Source organism: Hydra viridissima, unplaced genomic scaffold (genome assembly GCF_058129835.1).
Source record: "Hydra viridissima isolate aposymbiotic clone 2 unplaced genomic scaffold, HvirCarnegie_v1 scaffold_4, whole genome shotgun sequence".
NCBI classification, from domain to species: Eukaryota; Metazoa; Cnidaria; class Hydrozoa; order Anthoathecata; family Hydridae; genus Hydra; species Hydra viridissima.
Window position 1 is genome coordinate 11,619,907 of NW_028324303.1, and position 17,279 is coordinate 11,637,185.

Genomic DNA, 17,279 nt, shown 5'->3' on the forward strand with positions numbered 1-17,279 from the left:
GTTTCGTTTTCGTTCAAATCGAGGTTCGCAAAAACGTTTTCTTCTTTCAAAAACGCCATCATGTTTTCTCGCACTTCGGCTTGCAGCGTTTCTCCGAGCATGGAAGTGGCAGAATCCAACGATTGGTTCAATATTTTTAAACTGTCCAACACTCGCACCGTGTTGTCAAACGAATAAAGCGCGATTTTCGAAGAGCTCTTGGCGATCGCAAACAGTTTGTCTTCCAACGACACGTGTCGACACGTCTCTTTGTATTTTTCTTCTTCTTTTTCTTCTTCTTTTTTGTCGTCGTTTCGATTTTCATCGTTTTCTTCTTCGTCACCGCCGCGAGGCGTTTTAAAAAAGCTAAAACAATTGCCAAACGAACAGTTCAAGTTCAACACTTGATTGTCAAACCACGAATTGTGAGCGTACACGTTTATAACGGGATCCAGTTCGATTCTAGCGCCGTAACTCATGTTGCAGCTGTTGTGAGCCAAACCGATCGTTTTTCCCGTCCAATGACAGTGATCCACCACCACGTGATCTTCGAACAATCTCATTAGCTTTTCGTGTTGCGCGGCGTACGCTTTGCTCAACGCTTCGTTACCGCCGTACAATATTTCTCTCGTTCCCGGTTTTCTACCGTCGCCGCACAGTTGATAAGCTTTGCTCAGCATCACGTTGAAAAACACGTCGTATTCGGGTCGCGAATCGCCGTACGCTTTTACCATTTCGATCCAAGGGTGTCTTCTTTTTTTCAAGCTTTCGTAAATCGTCTTCAGCCTTTGTCGAAACTCTTCACCACCGCCGCAGCCGCCGTCTGCCGTGAGACGTTCGTTGGTCATCCGTTCGTAAAACGGCATCAAAAGGTTCCACGTTTTTTCGGGTTCGGGTTCGCTGAACAGTTCGAGATCGAACACCTCTCTGTCCGTAGCGTCGGCTTTTTCTTCGAAACACTCTTCCAACACGCACAAACAGCGATACAATCGCGCCGGCTCGAACAAAAACTCTTTCGTCGATTCGTAATCTTTGCCCACCAACCATTTTTGCGTGTTTATCAGCAGATCGTTTGTCATGTCCATGCGAGTCACGCCTTTGAACAACCATCGTTTGACGTTTTCTCTTTTGATAACGTTGCTAGCGGGGTCGATGGCGGAGCTGGGAACGTCGATCGACGAATCCGCCTCCGGGTCGCGAAGCGACCCGGAGGTGGGGCCTGCTGGCCCCATGCCGCCGCCGCCGCCCGCCGCCCCCGCCGCCGCCTCCGATCCCAAGACATCAGCAGCGTCTTCATCGCCAGCGGGAACGGGAACGGGAGCGGGAAACAGAGGCGATTTCTTTCGACGAACGTTCAAATCCAGTTCTTGCCTGCAGACGGTGCAACGCTTGTTTAGCTTTTCGTCGTTCCGCAGCGATCGTCGTTCTTCGGCGCTCAATCTCAGCTCGGTGTGAAGCGGTTTCAACACCTCGATCATGTATCGCTGCACGCTCTTGGCGATCGTCACCATGTCGAAACATCTCAAATCGGAAAAGTCGCCTCCTTTTTCGTAAAGACACTCTTCGAACGCGGCTCGTCGTTCGAGTCTCAACCAAGGATGGTTCATCTCCGCGGGCAGTTTGCTCAACGGACAACGAGACATGCTCTCTTCGGTGTTTTCGTAATACCAAGTCACCGCCGTGCGACGTTCGCCAAACAACGAACGTCTCCACCACCACAGGATGATCCTTCGATTATTCGCAAAATTAAAGTTTGTTATCTTCACAATTCTAAAGAACTCGTTATTTTAGATCGCGAACTTAACAAATTTGATTACAAGTATCAAGGTCTTACTTTGGTTAACGCTTTGATGGCGTCTTTTAGCAAACAAATAGACTTGAAAGAACAAACGTTTGTAGAAGAACTCGAAAAACTCAAAAACGATTATGAAAGAATCGAAACGAGACTAAAGAGCATGCGCGATGAAATGTTTGACATGTTTTACTTTGGCAGCAACAGAATGATACCTACTATGATTGAGTACGGCTTGATACCGAGTGCAGCTACGACATTGAAAAATCCACCTTTTCGAGATTTTGATTATAAAAACGATCCTCACACTGTAACTCGTATCGCTTTTGAAGACGAATGCATAAACAAAGATGGAAACGTATCTTGTACAGTGTCGTATTTTTGGATCGATATCGAATTGAACGATAACGAATTGATTTGGAAAACGAAATTGTTCAATCGCATCGATGATTTTTTGGCCTTGAAATCGACAACGCCGTCTTTGGAGTCTTTGAACGCGGTCTCTTTTGTTCGCAAAATAAAAGTTTGCTATTTTAACGATAGCGAACCGCTTAATCTACACTATACGCTAGATCGTGCGGTGGAAGAATCTGATTATGAAAATCCCAAAAAGATGTTTGTTAAAGCGGTGGTAAGCTCGTTTAACCGACAAATCGAATTGCACAACGAAATATACGAAAAGGCGCAAGAAAAGCTCATCTCGCAAATGAAACTAATCGAAAACCAAATTCAAGAAATGTACGAAGATATGTTTTGCGAAAGCGAAATGATACAGTCGCGCGATTTTGAATACGACACGTGTTCGCAATGCAATACAGAAGAATACGGAGATTGGGACGAAATATTGGACGTTTTTATTTGCAACTTGTGTAAAATATCTAACTTGTATATCTTGCGTAAAAAATATAATATATAATTAATATTTTGTTTTATTTTAGATGAATAATAATAAAAGAAAAATAACAAATGCTGAAACGGATAACGAAGAAAAAAGACAGGTAAAGAAAATACCCCCTCCTTTGGTTTTACAACAACAACAACAACAACAACAACAAGTCGCTGTAGATCCTTACGCTTTGAAAGAAAAGGGTTTAAACTCCAATCAAAGATTGTCTTTTTATAACAACCAAATAAAAAAATTCTAATAAAAAAATCGCTCTGTTTTTTTCCAGATGATTGACTGTTTGTGCAAACGATGTGAAAAAAAACAATTTGAAAAAAAATCGCTAGAATGGAAAACGAATCGTTTCATGCATTACATTCGAAAAAAAAAAGAAGATATTCGTCGACTCAGAAAGATCGATCCGATTTCTTGCGATTGCGCGTGTTGTCAAGTCGAAAAACAGTGGAAAAAAGAAAAAAAAGAAACGCTTTTACAACTCGCAAACGATAAATTAAACGATTGGTTAAAAAATCACGAATGTTTTGCAGATTTTTACATTAAAAAGAAAACGTTCCTCGACGAATTGTTTGCTAAATACGACGTTTATGTTGTAGATAAAACGTCTTTATCTTATTGTAAAAATCACGCTCGTACGATAATTCGAAACGAAGAAGGAAAATCGATGATTATTGACGACAATCCTTGTTTGTGTAAATTTTTATCTTGATTTTATATTGTATTTTATATTTGTTTTTTTAGCATCATAATAATAATGGTACGCATTCTACATTTATCAAAAAGCGAGTTGCGAAAACCGAGGTTGACCAACGTGAGAAAAATACCAAATATGGAAGAATATCTCGTTTTATCTCCTCATCATACAGCTTTATACGGAATCAAACCTTATCCTTATCCGAGAAATGTTCACGTGAAAGATTACCCCCTCCTTAGATCGATCAGAGGAGATATTTACATTATTCAAAATGACGATGAAGGAAACACTGTCGATATCGATAACGATATTATAAAACGTTTGCCCGAAATAATGAAGAACGACGAAAAGAAACGAAAAGAAATGTGCGAGTCTTTGTTGAAAGAGGGTGTAAAATTAATTATATAAAAATATTGTTGTTTTTTGTTTTTTTAGTTATTAAAAAAAAATGAAATATCGAGAATTTGTTAATTTTGTTTCGTTACGCATTGGAATTGATTGGAAAAAAATGGGAAGAGAATTGAACATTCGTCAATACAATTTGGATACGATCGATTACGATTACGATCGAGAAAAATCATACGAAAAATCATACGAAACTATACGAAGATGGATGCGAATGAAAGGTTATTCCATGGAAGATGAAATATCAAAACATGAACGCGTTTATTGGAATCACATATTTACCTCAATAGATCGAAAAGATTTAATGTTTATTTAATTTATCTATCGTTTTTTTTGTAATTTTTTTTAGATTAAAATATAATTACAATGGAACAAAAAACGTTGAGCAAGGAAATAAACGACGCCTTTGAAAAAGTTATGTTGTTTGGTCAACTAAAAATCGAAATCGATAAAAACGAAGAACATAAATCGTTGTGCTGTTGCAAATGTTGTTGCAACGAATTTTGGAAAATATATTGGAAAGAATATTTTGAAAAAATTATTTTTAACGTTGTTATGAAAAAATAAAATTTATTTAACAAATATTTATATATTTCTTTAGTACATACATAACAATGCAAAATGCAAAAGCTGAAAAAATTCTTTATCTATTGACAGACGTCAAATGCAAAATTAGAGCTGTAATGGACGAGAATAAAGATGAAGATTATAAAACGTCTGTCGAACGAAATTCAAAAGTTGCACTCGATACGTTTTACAAATTAAGCAGAAAGATTCGTCACTATATCGAATCGCCAAAAAATGATGTCGATTTAAAGGAATCATTACAGAAAAGCAACAAAATAGCCATGATCTATTTAAAAAAATGGAAGAAATTGAAAAAAAGGTTACACGAACATTACGCACACAAAAAAACAAGTTTTTCAATTTGCTTTGTTTGCGAAATATATATGGAAAAAAACTCTATTTACACAACAAAATGCTACACTTGTCGTATTTCTTTATGCTGTAGTTGCATACGTAAACATCAACGACTTCACCAAAACGAAAATGACGAAGATCCGATCGATTTATCGTTATTCAATTCGCATTTATTAAACTCGTCTCATTGTTAAGACAGCAACGTTGATAAAACGCTGTTTTTTTTGTTGTATACGGTGTTGGTTTTATACGACTGTTGTTAATGGTGAAATTAGGTGAAACCGTAGCAATCCAATCGATAGCTAATTGAAGCTGTTGCGCTTTTTCTTTTCCAAAATATAACGCAAAAAATACAATAATAATTAACAAAATCAAACTTGTTATTTTATTTTGTTTTATTATATCCATTATTTGCTTAATACAACTTTTTTTCTCGTTATTATTCTCCATTTTATTATTAATTCTTTTTTTTGAGCTTATACCGATATATATATTTGTTTTTATTCGTATTTAAACGGTTTTAAATATTGTATTTAGATGAACTGTAAAAAAAAATGCAACCACTGCTATGCTCGATTTAATCCTTACTCTACCAACGAATGGGAAGACATATGGAAATGCAAGCATCATTATTTGTTTCTCCTTTCGCTCGACAAAGAAAATTTAATACCGCTCAAGGAAATAACTAAACTTTTAGACGATACAAACAACGATCGAAACACAAACATTGGCGAAAGAGAAATCGAAAGTGCTATCGCTGTTTTTCTTCAAACAGCTGTAAACATTACCGATTTTGTCGATCGATTGAGATGTTGTGCCTATCTATGGGGCGTATCGGAACAAATTGAAAATAAATTTAATTCTATCGCAAATTCGACAGCATTTAAACGATTACAAAAAATACGATTTTAATATACATTGTAAAATATTTATTCTTTTATAAACCAATATTCGTAATGAACAGGTTTTATTCTATTTATTCGTTTTTTCTCTTTCATCTTTTTCCACCATCTTCTTAATCTTTTAAATGGATTTTTAATCGTCATATCTCGTTGTATTGATCGATGAAACGTTTGTTGATGTTGTAGAACTTGGTATCACTACAAATTTTTTTTTACTAGGTGATAATTTGTCTAACGCTTTCTTCACCAAATATCTACTAGCACTTTCAGTAAACGCCAATGGAAGAGGTGATAATATTTCAATAGCTTTGTTGGCTAATTCACCTCCTCCTCTCTGTCTTTTTCTTTTTGTCGCTTTTTTTTTCGTTGTTTTATTCTTTAATCCGTTACCACGATAAGGATAAGGAGGCATGTATCTTCTTCCGCTCATTTTTTTCTCAAAAAAAATTTATTCCATTAAGTAATATATATTAAAACTTTATTTATTATTTAGCATCATTATTTTTATCTATTTTAACGGTGTTTTTTTCTTCAATTAAATTGCTCAACTTATATTACTTAACACCTTCTTTTTATTTATAGATTAGAAAATAAAAAAAAATGGTTCTTGTTATCCATTTTTCAAAAGATCGAACGATCTGTCAACCCACGTTTCTCGAAATTGAACAACTTCCAAATGATTTGATTCATTTTTGGTTAACGACTGAACACGTTATTTCGTTTTCGTCTGGTGGTAAACTTAAAACCAAATGTAGCGACTATGGATGTGACACGCTTTATTTCACTTTGTCAAAATACCAAGATGTGTATATTACAAAATACGATCAAAATAAAACGATCATCGATATCGAACAGAACTTTCATATGCAATACTTAGCAAATGAAAAAGAATATTATGTTTTCCACACAGACGAATTTTATTTTACCATTGAATGATATTTTTTTTACGAATAATATGAATAATAATTATACGAATAATATTTACTCTATATTGCGATATAACTCTAACTCTTCCAGCAATAACGCATTTATATTATATTATTTATATTATTTTGTTATAGATTAACAATAAAATGGTTCGTGTTCTCTATTTTTCAAAATATCGAACAAACTGTAAACCGACGATTCTCGATATTACTCGAATTCCAAATGAATATGAATTAGATCGGCGTTGGTTAACAAATAATTACGCTATTTCGTTTTCACCCACCGCTTTAGTTGAAAACTATTACAGACACGATGGCGAACGAACTGTGTTTGTCCTTTGTTCAAAAAACGAACACGTTTATATTACAAAACATAACAATCTTCATCACCTTATCGATGTTGATGATGAATATTTAGATGAAAGTTTTGAATACAACGAATACGGAGCAGATGAGTATGCATTTATCTCTATGGACATATGTGTAACAATTGAATAATACTTTATATTTTAGATTAGAAATAATGAACGAAGAACAAAAAAATTTATAATTCTAGGAATTTCCCAGGGAATTTCCCTAAAAATATATTCTGTTAAGTTTAATAATTACACCCGTCTTATTTTCTATTTTACCTCCGGTTTTTCTTTTGTTTACTTTTCTCTGTATTTTGATTGGTCAATTTTTCTTTTGTTTACTTTTCTCTGCATTCTGATTGGTCAATTTTTTCTTTTGTTTACTTTTCTCTGCAATCTGATTGGTCGGTTTTGGACCCCCCGCAACGTTTTGTTTACTTAAGGGCCGTCGTTTGTTTACTTAAGGGCCGTTTTCTCTATATATACCGGTGCGAACGTTAATCTGTCATTTGGGCGAAAGCCCCAAAGGAGATCAGACGGCGAAGCTATGCTCAAATTTTTCCAAAATGGCGTCGAAGGAAGGTGACTTTGTTGTACATTTTATTTTTTCTTTATTTGTAAAAATGCGCGGTTTAGCGTCTTTGAGGACTGGGAACTAGTTATATTTTTAAAACGGTGTTTTTTTCATTATTTTACACGGTGTTTTTTCATTATTTTACACGGTATTTATTACGTTTTTAAACGGTGTTTTTTATTATATATTTTATACATATATTTGTTAAACGCATATTTTATTCATTTTTTTCATTTTTTCTATAATGGAAGCTGTTTCGGATGTATTTTTATTTTTCAGCTATTCTTTATTCGCACATTTGTATATAGAGTATGACAAATGTGGATTCGTCCGTCCGTCCGCACTTTCCTGATTGGTTGAAATTCATCACGTGATCATGACGTCATTTGTTCATTCCAATCACATCATCGATGACGTCATCATGTCGTCACATTCATGGACGTCACAATCATGTTGGGGAGTCGTGCTTGCACGACGACACAACGTGATTGTGACGTCCATGAATGTGACGACATGATGACGTCATCGATGATGTGATTGGAATGAACAAATGACGTCATGATCACGTGATGAATTTCAACCAATCAGGAAAGTGCGGACGGACGGACGGATCCGCATTTTCATACTCTATATACACATCATCACACCCTACCAAAAAACTGGTAGTTTTGTTATTCATGTAGTTTTAGTGATCCATGAAATCATTATCACGAGAATGTTCTAAACTTGAATCAGTAATTGTATCTTATATATAAACATATCTAAAACTTGCATATATACACATGTAGTTTGTGTAATCAATATACATTGCATATTCAATGCACAATACATATTAATTGATATCATTAAAACAATTGTGATCTGTTTTTCCAAAAAAGTTGTTAATTCTTTTTATTTTAGACCCATTTGTATTTCCACCAATTAGAACATTTTAAGAGTGCTTAAGTTAATTTTTAAGTTATATGTGATGAAGTAATTGAATGGGGAAAAATAATAAAAAATTTTAAATAGTTAAATTAACTTTTTTAAATATTAGACTTTTTATGCAGTTCATAGAAATGAAGACAGGGGATCAGAGCTTCACTCCTTCTTTTGCTCGATCTTTGTTGTTTTGGTAATTTTGGTAAAATCTAATTTAATCGCTATAGTTACATTTAATAACATAGTTATTAAATTAGATTTTAAAAATGATACAGTGTACATGATAGTGATAAAAATAAAACCTTACCTTAATGTTTTTTTTATAAGTTTTACAGCAACAGAAATAGCTCATTGAGCCAATTCTGTTGCCGTAGAGCATCAGAAAAGAGATGTTAATCACTGGGTGCCACATCTAGGCTATACAGTGTGTGCAAAAGCAATTTAAAACCTAATATGTGCTTTTTTGTCATTGTTTTCAGTTAATTGTGACATGATAAATTGTCTTAGTAAAGTAAGAAATCTTTCTTCACCAAATGACCTCTTTTGAAATGGTGGATCCATATTTCATCCATTGTGATGTACTGACCCAAAAACTCGGAATTAATCCACTTAAACATATCCACACAGCCACATTTTAAATCATCTGTTATTGTTTGTTTCTTATATGAGCATATGCGAGACCCATTTAGAAAACAACTTTCATACTTGGTCTAATGATTTTTTTGTTTACTTTTATGTTTTGCTAACTCTGCAATATGTAAATAAGGTTGCTTTTTTCTTGATTAACACATTAAGCACCTTATTTATTTTCATTTAAGGGTACTTTATTTCTTCTCTTTCTCCAACTGTACAAGTGGCTACAAGTGTGGGTCCTCCATTAATGATGCCTCTCATGCTATTTGGTGGATTTTTTCTAAAGGACAAGTAAGATTCATTATTTCTGTTAACATTTCAAATTTTTCTGAAAGTTTTATTGTTTATTTTTTAATTTTTTTTAATGAAATTTTTTGAAATAGCTTCATTAGTTCCTTTTCTTTTGATTGTTTCAAATAAAAATAAATATTAAATAAGTTTATCAACAACATTTTATGATTTTACAGTTTTTTTTTATCTGTGTCTCCTCTCATAATAAAGAAACATCAAAACACCTGGGTACTTGAATAACCACAAATTTGTTGCTAATGTCCCAAACTTTTAACAACCAATACAACCTATGGTTAAATTGGTTTGTCATTCTTATTTACTTAATAAAAACAGGAACACCTAGTAGTTTTTTCTGGGAAATTTCTTGTAGTGCAGGTGCAAGGGATTTGCTGTATATATGAGATATTCCCACCCTAATGATCTATTAAAGAGTAAATGGGTAGCTTTAATGCTCATGATAGAATATTTGATATATTTTAAATAGCAAATATTTTATCATGAACTTTCAAAGCTATCCATCTTTTCTTCTATTTTCTCCATAGAATACTACATCTTTATCTTTCATTTACTCCATAAAATTGTAACATCTAGCATACATGCAGTCTTTTGTATGTCTTTTTTCTAGGTACATTCCAAAATGTATTAACAACATCTGTAACATAAATTTTGCAGATGATAGCTTTACAATAACATCTGATGATGTTTTTGGTTCATGATTGCTTGGTTTTAATTACTTTTCCAATTCTATTTTGCATGTTACTATTTTAAAGTAGGAACATGTAAAGAACTTCATTTTAGCTGTTTTATAGTAAACAACCAAATTGATAAAAAAAGCAAGTTGGTGTTGAGTTAAGTTGGTTTTATCTATTTGTAAATGTTGTTAACAATTAAAGGTGTAGATTTGCAAATTTCCTATAAAGGGACTTGTTTTAAATATGTTATGATTTTTTTTAACGTAAGACTTTTGATATGATTTTTTTGTAATGAATTTAACATTAATAAATTGTTCTCTAAATCGTTTCCAAATTTAACATTAGTAACATATTTTTTAACAATGAAAACTTATCATAGTTTATTTGTCACAAGAATTATATAAAAAAGGTTTATATCTTCTCAAAATCACAATTTACTATATTGAAACTATATTGTATAAACAAGGAATACATAGTTAAGAAATATTTTTATCCTTTTTTATAAAAAAAAATTTTTTAATTCCCAAAGGTAATGGTCAAATAAATGAAATCAGCCATAAAAGTCAATCTGCTTTGGTTTTGCATACCATCACAATTTCTCAAGCTAGTTTTAGTAATAGACTACAGGTTTTCCAATGGGTTTAGTTGCTTTAAGCATTTAATCATGATTGTGGTCATAACCTAAAATAATTAAGGCATTGGTATGAAGTTACAATTAGAAAGAAGAAATACTCTTATCTTAATCCTTAACATTTCTTACTTTAATTTTCCTTTATCCAGTGTCTGTATTGTTTAGCCCATGCGAGATGTTTCTTTTTCATGACCGCTGTCAACAACTGCTTCTTGAGTGTCTTTATGACTGGCCTTTTAGCTTTGAGCAAGCCTCAGCTAACCACTCTCAAGTTCATAAAAGTCATATGCATCGCAAGATCACATTTTAATTGCGCACTTTTTTTCTTGACCTCTGAAACTGTTATAATACAAAACAATCATCTTTTAGATCAGTCAAACGTTTGCGGCCACAGTGATCTTTTCTCTGGGATGAAAGCGTATTAGTTTCTTCATACAGTTCCTTACAGTAGATTGTAACTCCATATAGCTTAGCGTTTTTTCTCTGGCCTGTATCAGTATAATCTGATAAAGTTATGGTTTTAGAACATTTACATGGAGTAACGTTTATATATATATTTTTTTTGTCATAAAGTTTTAAATGCACCTAGAGTATAAATCATAAAATATCAAATTGTGTCAGTGAATTCGTTAATATGACCATGACTATGAGTTCAATTCTCATCATTTGTGTTGTTTTTTGCAGACTTAAAAAAAAGTTTTTGCTTATAATTATTTTGTTTAGTTCTATTCCTGTATACTTTATATGGTTGAAATGGCTTTCATGGGTTAAGTATGGTGCTGAATGCTTGCAAATTAATCAATGGGCAGATTATGGTGTTATTAGAGGTAGGTGGAAATATTGATTTTAATAGTTTTTTCTTTCATTCATTGGACTCATCTTGATCATTTCAAAGTCCAAATTTGGGGACATCGTCAAGCTTTTGAATTGGGTATTTTTTGCTTGAAGTTCATATTCCTGACATGTTTGTCAGGAATACAAACAATAACTAAAGTGGTTAGAGTTATAATAAGGGTTGCACCGATGCCTACTTTTGGCCGATGCCAATGCCGATGGGAACAGGCCGTTGCTGATGCACCGGCCGAAGCATCGGCATCGGCCCTGAAATCAAATAAGTAGTATATATTGGATATAGGATGGAATTATATACTGGAATGGAAATGCTAGATTCCATTTCAGTGACAATGAAAACAACATTTTTTAAGTTTTATTGTTGATTTTTATTATCCACCTTTTCTCTTATTAATTACAGCTAATGCTTTTAATGAAAAGCTTGTTTTCTAAATGTCATTCTGTTTGAATTAAAACGATTTTGTCTTTTTTTTTATTAAGAAAGTTCTTATATAATCATTACTTCTTATAATTAGCAAATTTTAAGCAAATGTTTGTTCGAAATTAAGTTATATAACATCTCTTATATTGAATGTTTATTTATTAAACGCTTTTAATTTAATAATAAACTTGTTTTTAATTTAACGTTAATGTAAATATAATGAAACATTTTAATAGTTAAGAATAACTGCAAGAGTTTCGAATCAATCAGTTTTCTCTTTCAATTCTCATTCATTCAAAGTTTATACAAACTTTTATTTTCTAAAAAAAGAGTGAAAAAGCAAAAAAATTACGAAAAAGTAAAATTACACAAAAAAATTTCTTTCTCTTTTATTCTACGCTTCTAGCGCGTAATGGAATAAGACTTTTCATTTTTAACATAGAATTTTCATTTTTAGCTTAGATATAATAATAAATTAAAAACAAATCAACAATGAGCAAAGCAACTAAAAGTCTAATCTGGGACTATTTTGATATTGATGAAAAAAATTGTTCAAAGGCAATTTGTAAATTTTGCAAAATGAAAATATCAAGAGGAGGCTCATCTGGCAAAAAAATGACAACATCCAATTTAAGAGGACATATGAAAGCAAAACATGTAAAAGTTTTTCAGAAAATAGAAGATCTAAATGGTTTCAAAAAAATTAACACAGAAAAAAATTGCTATGTCATTGGATCTACTTCAACCAGTAAAGAGAATGATAACAGCAAAGATTCCTTTAGCAATAGTGTTACAGTTACTCTAGACCAAAAACATCAACCTAAGCTTGAAGATATTATTAATAAGTATAAGAAATGGACATCAAGTGATCAAAGAGCTCAAAAAATAACTGCTTATCGGAGAAATGATATGCGTAGACATTCAGCCATATTCTTTAGTTACAGATCAAGGATTTAGCAAACTAATTATGCATCTTGAACCTAGGTATACCATGCCCTCTAGAAAACATATGGCTGAAACAGTTGTTCCTCTAATTTATGAAAAAATGAAAATACAAATTATGAATGGTTTAGCAAAAGCAGATTTTTTGAGTTTTACCACTGACGGATGGACTACATATCACAATATTCTAAGCTTTTATTCTTTAACAGCACACTGGATAAACTCAACTTAAAAAAATAACAGGCTCTCATACAGGTGTAAAAATATAAAAATTTCTAAAGGATTCTTTAAATGAATGGAATACCAATTAACAAAGTGTACTTTGTCACTTCATGGACATGCTACATGAAGTTCAACAACAGCTAAAGTTACCCCTAGATTCACTTATAAAAGATGTAATTACGAGATGGAACTCAACATTTTACATGCTAGAAAGGTTAGTTGAACAAAAAACCTCACTGACATTATTTTTTATCAGAAATCCAAAGTGCAATGCCTCTAATCTTACAGAAGACCAATGGTTATTAGCTGAGACACTTATCTTAGTTTTAAAGCATTTTGAGGCGGCTACACTAGAGATGAGTGAAAACAGGGCATCAGTGTCTCAAATTGTTCTATTTATAGTTTGCAATGGAAGCGTACCTAGCCTATGCTTCAGAAAATGCAGGTTTTCCAGCTATAGATTTAATAAAAGCCTGAACATTTCTACAGTTTTAGATCCAAGATTCAAACTGAGTTATGTCATATCAGATGAGGAGAAAGAGGCTATAAAATCAAATATTCTAGAACAATATATGAAGTTAAATAAAACGAATATTACAGAGAGCCTTATAACTACTGACAACTTAACTATATCAGATGATGAAACAAACGCTTCATCTGAATCAACCCAAGTATCTAGCTCTCCACTCAAAAAATTAAAAAGGGCAGAAAGCATATACAATTTTTATCAAGTTTCAAAAACACCACCTGAATTAAAAAAATCAACGAAAGCGAAGAACTGTAAAAAACTTTCAACAGAGACACAAATTTATTTTGAGAAAAAGGAAAAAATGTAAGTTGTAATAATTTTAAAATAAAAACTTTGCTAACATTTTGTTCTTGTCTAATTTAATTTAAATTATTTAAAAAAAAATGTTATTCCAAATTATTATGAATTATTATATAAATAATAGTTATGAAAATAAAATAATATTGATAATATTCATTAATGGTTAGTATTTTGAACAATAAAAATTAGGATTTTTTATTATAGTTTGATTTTTTTATTTACTTACATTTCTTATAGAGTTGATGAAATAGACTTTTACTTATCACTGCCTAATCTGCATCAAAAAGAATGTCCTTATAAATGGTGGGGAAATTACAAAGAAACATGTATAAAGAAACACTCTAGCAGCAATAGTATTTTAGACCTCTCATACCTAGCAAAAAAATATTTAGGAGCTCCGCCTTCTTCTGTGTTCAGCGAAAGATTGTTTAGTACTGGGGGAAATATTTATGAATCGACACAGTCCCGACTAACTGCAGAACACGGAGAACATCTAGCTTTTGTGCATGCGAATTGGAATTTTTTTGGAGAAATGGAAACAAAAAAATAGATTCACAGCTTTATATAACATATTTTATTACTTTTCATCAGGGCTGTGGAGTCGGTAAGCTGCTGTTCCGACTCCGACTCCTTGATTTTATCATGGACCAACTCCGACTCCGACTCCCGACTCCGACTCCGACTCCTTCATAAGTAACCAATTTCTAACAACAAATAGTTGTTTGTTTTACTACAGTTATTTGTTCGTAACAACAAATAACTGTAGTAAAATGTTAACATCGGCTATTTCATCACTATGATACAAATAATCCAACCACTTAGTGCTTTAAACAATATTTATAAGAAAACAATTTCTGAATAAACAACTGTTCTGAACTCTGGTTATGCAATAAACTCTTATGCAGTCGCTAATAACATTATGAATTTGTCAAAATCATGTTTGAAATATTGTTAGTTGGACAATATTTCAAACATGAAAGAACTTGTTCTTCTTGAAGTTCATATTCTTTAAGAATCTTTTCTACTGAGACCTGGAGAAATTCGCTGGTGTGATTAGTTTTGGCGTCTTTTACTGCCAATCTCTTGGTAACTGCTTCATTTTTTTCAAAAAAGAATTAAACATTGATTGCAAAATAGTTCACTCTGTTAAGAAACACAAAGCGTCCCTTGAGACATTCATTAAGTTCTTCTTTTTGTTTAACAGCTTTTTCAATCACTAATTTTCTAATATTCTCTCTCTCCAGAGAAACAAAGCTAATTGAATACTTACAGTCTTTCTGTTTGTGGAGCAACTCTTTGGTGCTTGGTGGTGGCACGCCTAGCTTTCTACTAAGAATATGTAGCACAGTGCCAGACAATTTAAGTCGGAAGTTAGGGGATCACGAAGTTATATAGTTTAACGGAAGCTAGAGGAGAGCGCAAGGGAGGTGATATATGATTCTCAGTGATAAGCAGCAAAATACCCTATTGCTTATCACTGTTTTAAAGGCCTAAAAATAACATGTCAAACTCCTTGTCCTCCAGTTGTTGCAAACTACAATTTCCATTGTGTCTGGATATCCTACAGCTTTCAGAGCATTCTGGGACTTGTAGTTTTGTAACAACTATAAAATCCTTATGAAAATTATGAAACTTTGAAAGATTTTTTTTAAACCGGAGTCGGAGTCGGTACAATTTTTCCGACTCCGACTCCAGCCAAAATGAGCTCCGACTCCGACTCCACGACTCCGACTCCACAACCCTGCTTTTCATAACATTATAAAAGTTTGTATTTCTTTCTAGCATAACACAAATTGTTCGATTATGCTTAAAATATGTTATACTTTATGTTTATATTTTTTAAATTTGCATTTCTTGTTTTTGAACTTCTCTCTTTGTATAGTTTGGATCTTTAAGTTATATAGTTAAATAAAATTTTAAAAATTTCAAAACAATCAGCATCGGTCGATGGTTATCAAGGCCGATGCATCGGTGCACCCCTAGTTATTATATGTAACAGAAGATTTTTCATATTTAGGCTGATTAGTAATTGTGACCAATATTTCAGTGAAATATTTCTTCTTTATAATTCTGTTTTGTAATTCATAAATCTGACTACATCAGTAAAATTTTTTCCAGCTTTATCCATATTGCATTTTTGTGTGTTTATTAAATAGTATGTTAGAATTACGACATGCTCTAATTGAATATTTAAATAAATATTTATACAAGTCTGAGTTGTTAAAAATCTCAGAGTTGGAATATTTTGTAACTTAACAGCTCTTGTTATAATGCACTGATAACACCAAAGATAGTATGTGAATTAAAGCAAAAATGTTTTCTGTCTTTTTGTCTTATTCTTAACAAAGTTATTTTTAATCAAAAAGTTCTTTTACGAAAAAAAGTTGTACTCCAATCTACTTACCTTATGATAGCTCATTGTCAGTCAGTTGATGAATACAACAATTTTTGATCACTGAAGACAGTTTTTCAACAACATTTTTAAGATTTAATTAACAGTTTTTTATCTTTGTCAACTGACTAGTCTTGTCTCACACAAAATTTTGGTGTTGTTAAATAGAATATCCAAACTGTTAAGTCTTCCTCTTTTTTAATATTCAGTTGTACCTTTTTTAAATTGATTTAATACTCATTTTTAATATAAACTAAACAACGGACATTCATTTAGTTTAAACTAACCAACAGACATTCATTTAATTTTAACTTACCAATGGACATTCATTTTAACTACCAAAAAAAAATCGATTACTAATTGTTTTTTAATAAAGCAAGGAAAATCATTTTGATATTTGAAATAAGACAGCTGGCATTCTAAGCCATCATATTTTAATCATTGTAATTAGCATTACCATATGATATTACCCTAAATTTTTACTCTTAAAATTTTGTATTTAACTTTTAAATCAATACAAATTTTTACTTATTTTGATAAAGAGGGCTTTTCTTTGATATCTTTCATAGAAAAGCCCTCTTTATCAAAATAGATAAAAGTTTACTATTTCATTCAGATTAAAGCAAAATATTACTGTGTACTAATGCAAATTTGTAACTGCACTTTTGTCTTAATTTAAATAAAAAGTTTTAAAATCAAAAATAGAACTGTTTAAAAGGGATTTAAGATATGGCATTGTTAGAAAAAACTGCACTATTTTGGCGTTTTACAAGTAAAAAAGGTTGGCAACAACAAAGGTTCGTTTTTATTCAAAATTTAATCAAGGAGAGCAGAAACATAAATATTTGATTCTGAGGCATTTAATTGCCAGTTTATTTGTTTGAGTTGTATCAGTTGCAATCTGAAAAGTGATATTTTCTCTTCAAAGAGTGTGTAAGGAAAAAAAATTCATCTTATCACATTCAATGTTGTCCTTCATTTGGCAATAATTTTTGAAATATTATGG

At 32.1% G+C, this 17,279-nt stretch overlaps 1 protein-coding gene and 2 pseudogenes across 8 annotated transcripts in view; all 3 read left to right on the top strand.

The window, feature by feature from the left end:
• The window catches only part of LOC149889916 (protein white-like), a 66,137-nt gene that overhangs the window by 45,351 nt on the left and 3,507 nt on the right, over positions 1–17,279 (top strand). For 6 of the 7 annotated variants that reach the window (XR_016451690.1, XM_090084773.1, XM_090084779.1 and 3 more), the window contains 2 exons: positions 9,187–9,292; positions 11,339–11,442. Coding sequence is in view for 6 of the 7 variants with exons in the window: in XM_090084773.1 (XP_089940899.1) it covers positions 9,187–9,292; positions 11,339–11,442 (210 nt within the window). In the remaining variant the exon portion in view is untranslated. Of the gene's footprint in view, positions 1–9,186; positions 9,293–11,338; positions 11,443–17,201; position 17,279 lie in introns of all 7 variants that reach the window. The other variant, XM_090084774.1, reaches the window with a different exon arrangement.
• On the top strand, positions 12,319–13,124 carry LOC149889917 (zinc finger BED domain-containing protein 4-like; annotated as a pseudogene).
• Positions 13,227–14,463, top strand: LOC149889918 (zinc finger BED domain-containing protein 4-like; annotated as a pseudogene). Its single transcript, XR_016451698.1, has 2 exons — positions 13,227–13,884; positions 14,119–14,463. The product of XR_016451698.1 is annotated as a zinc finger BED domain-containing protein 4-like (transcript).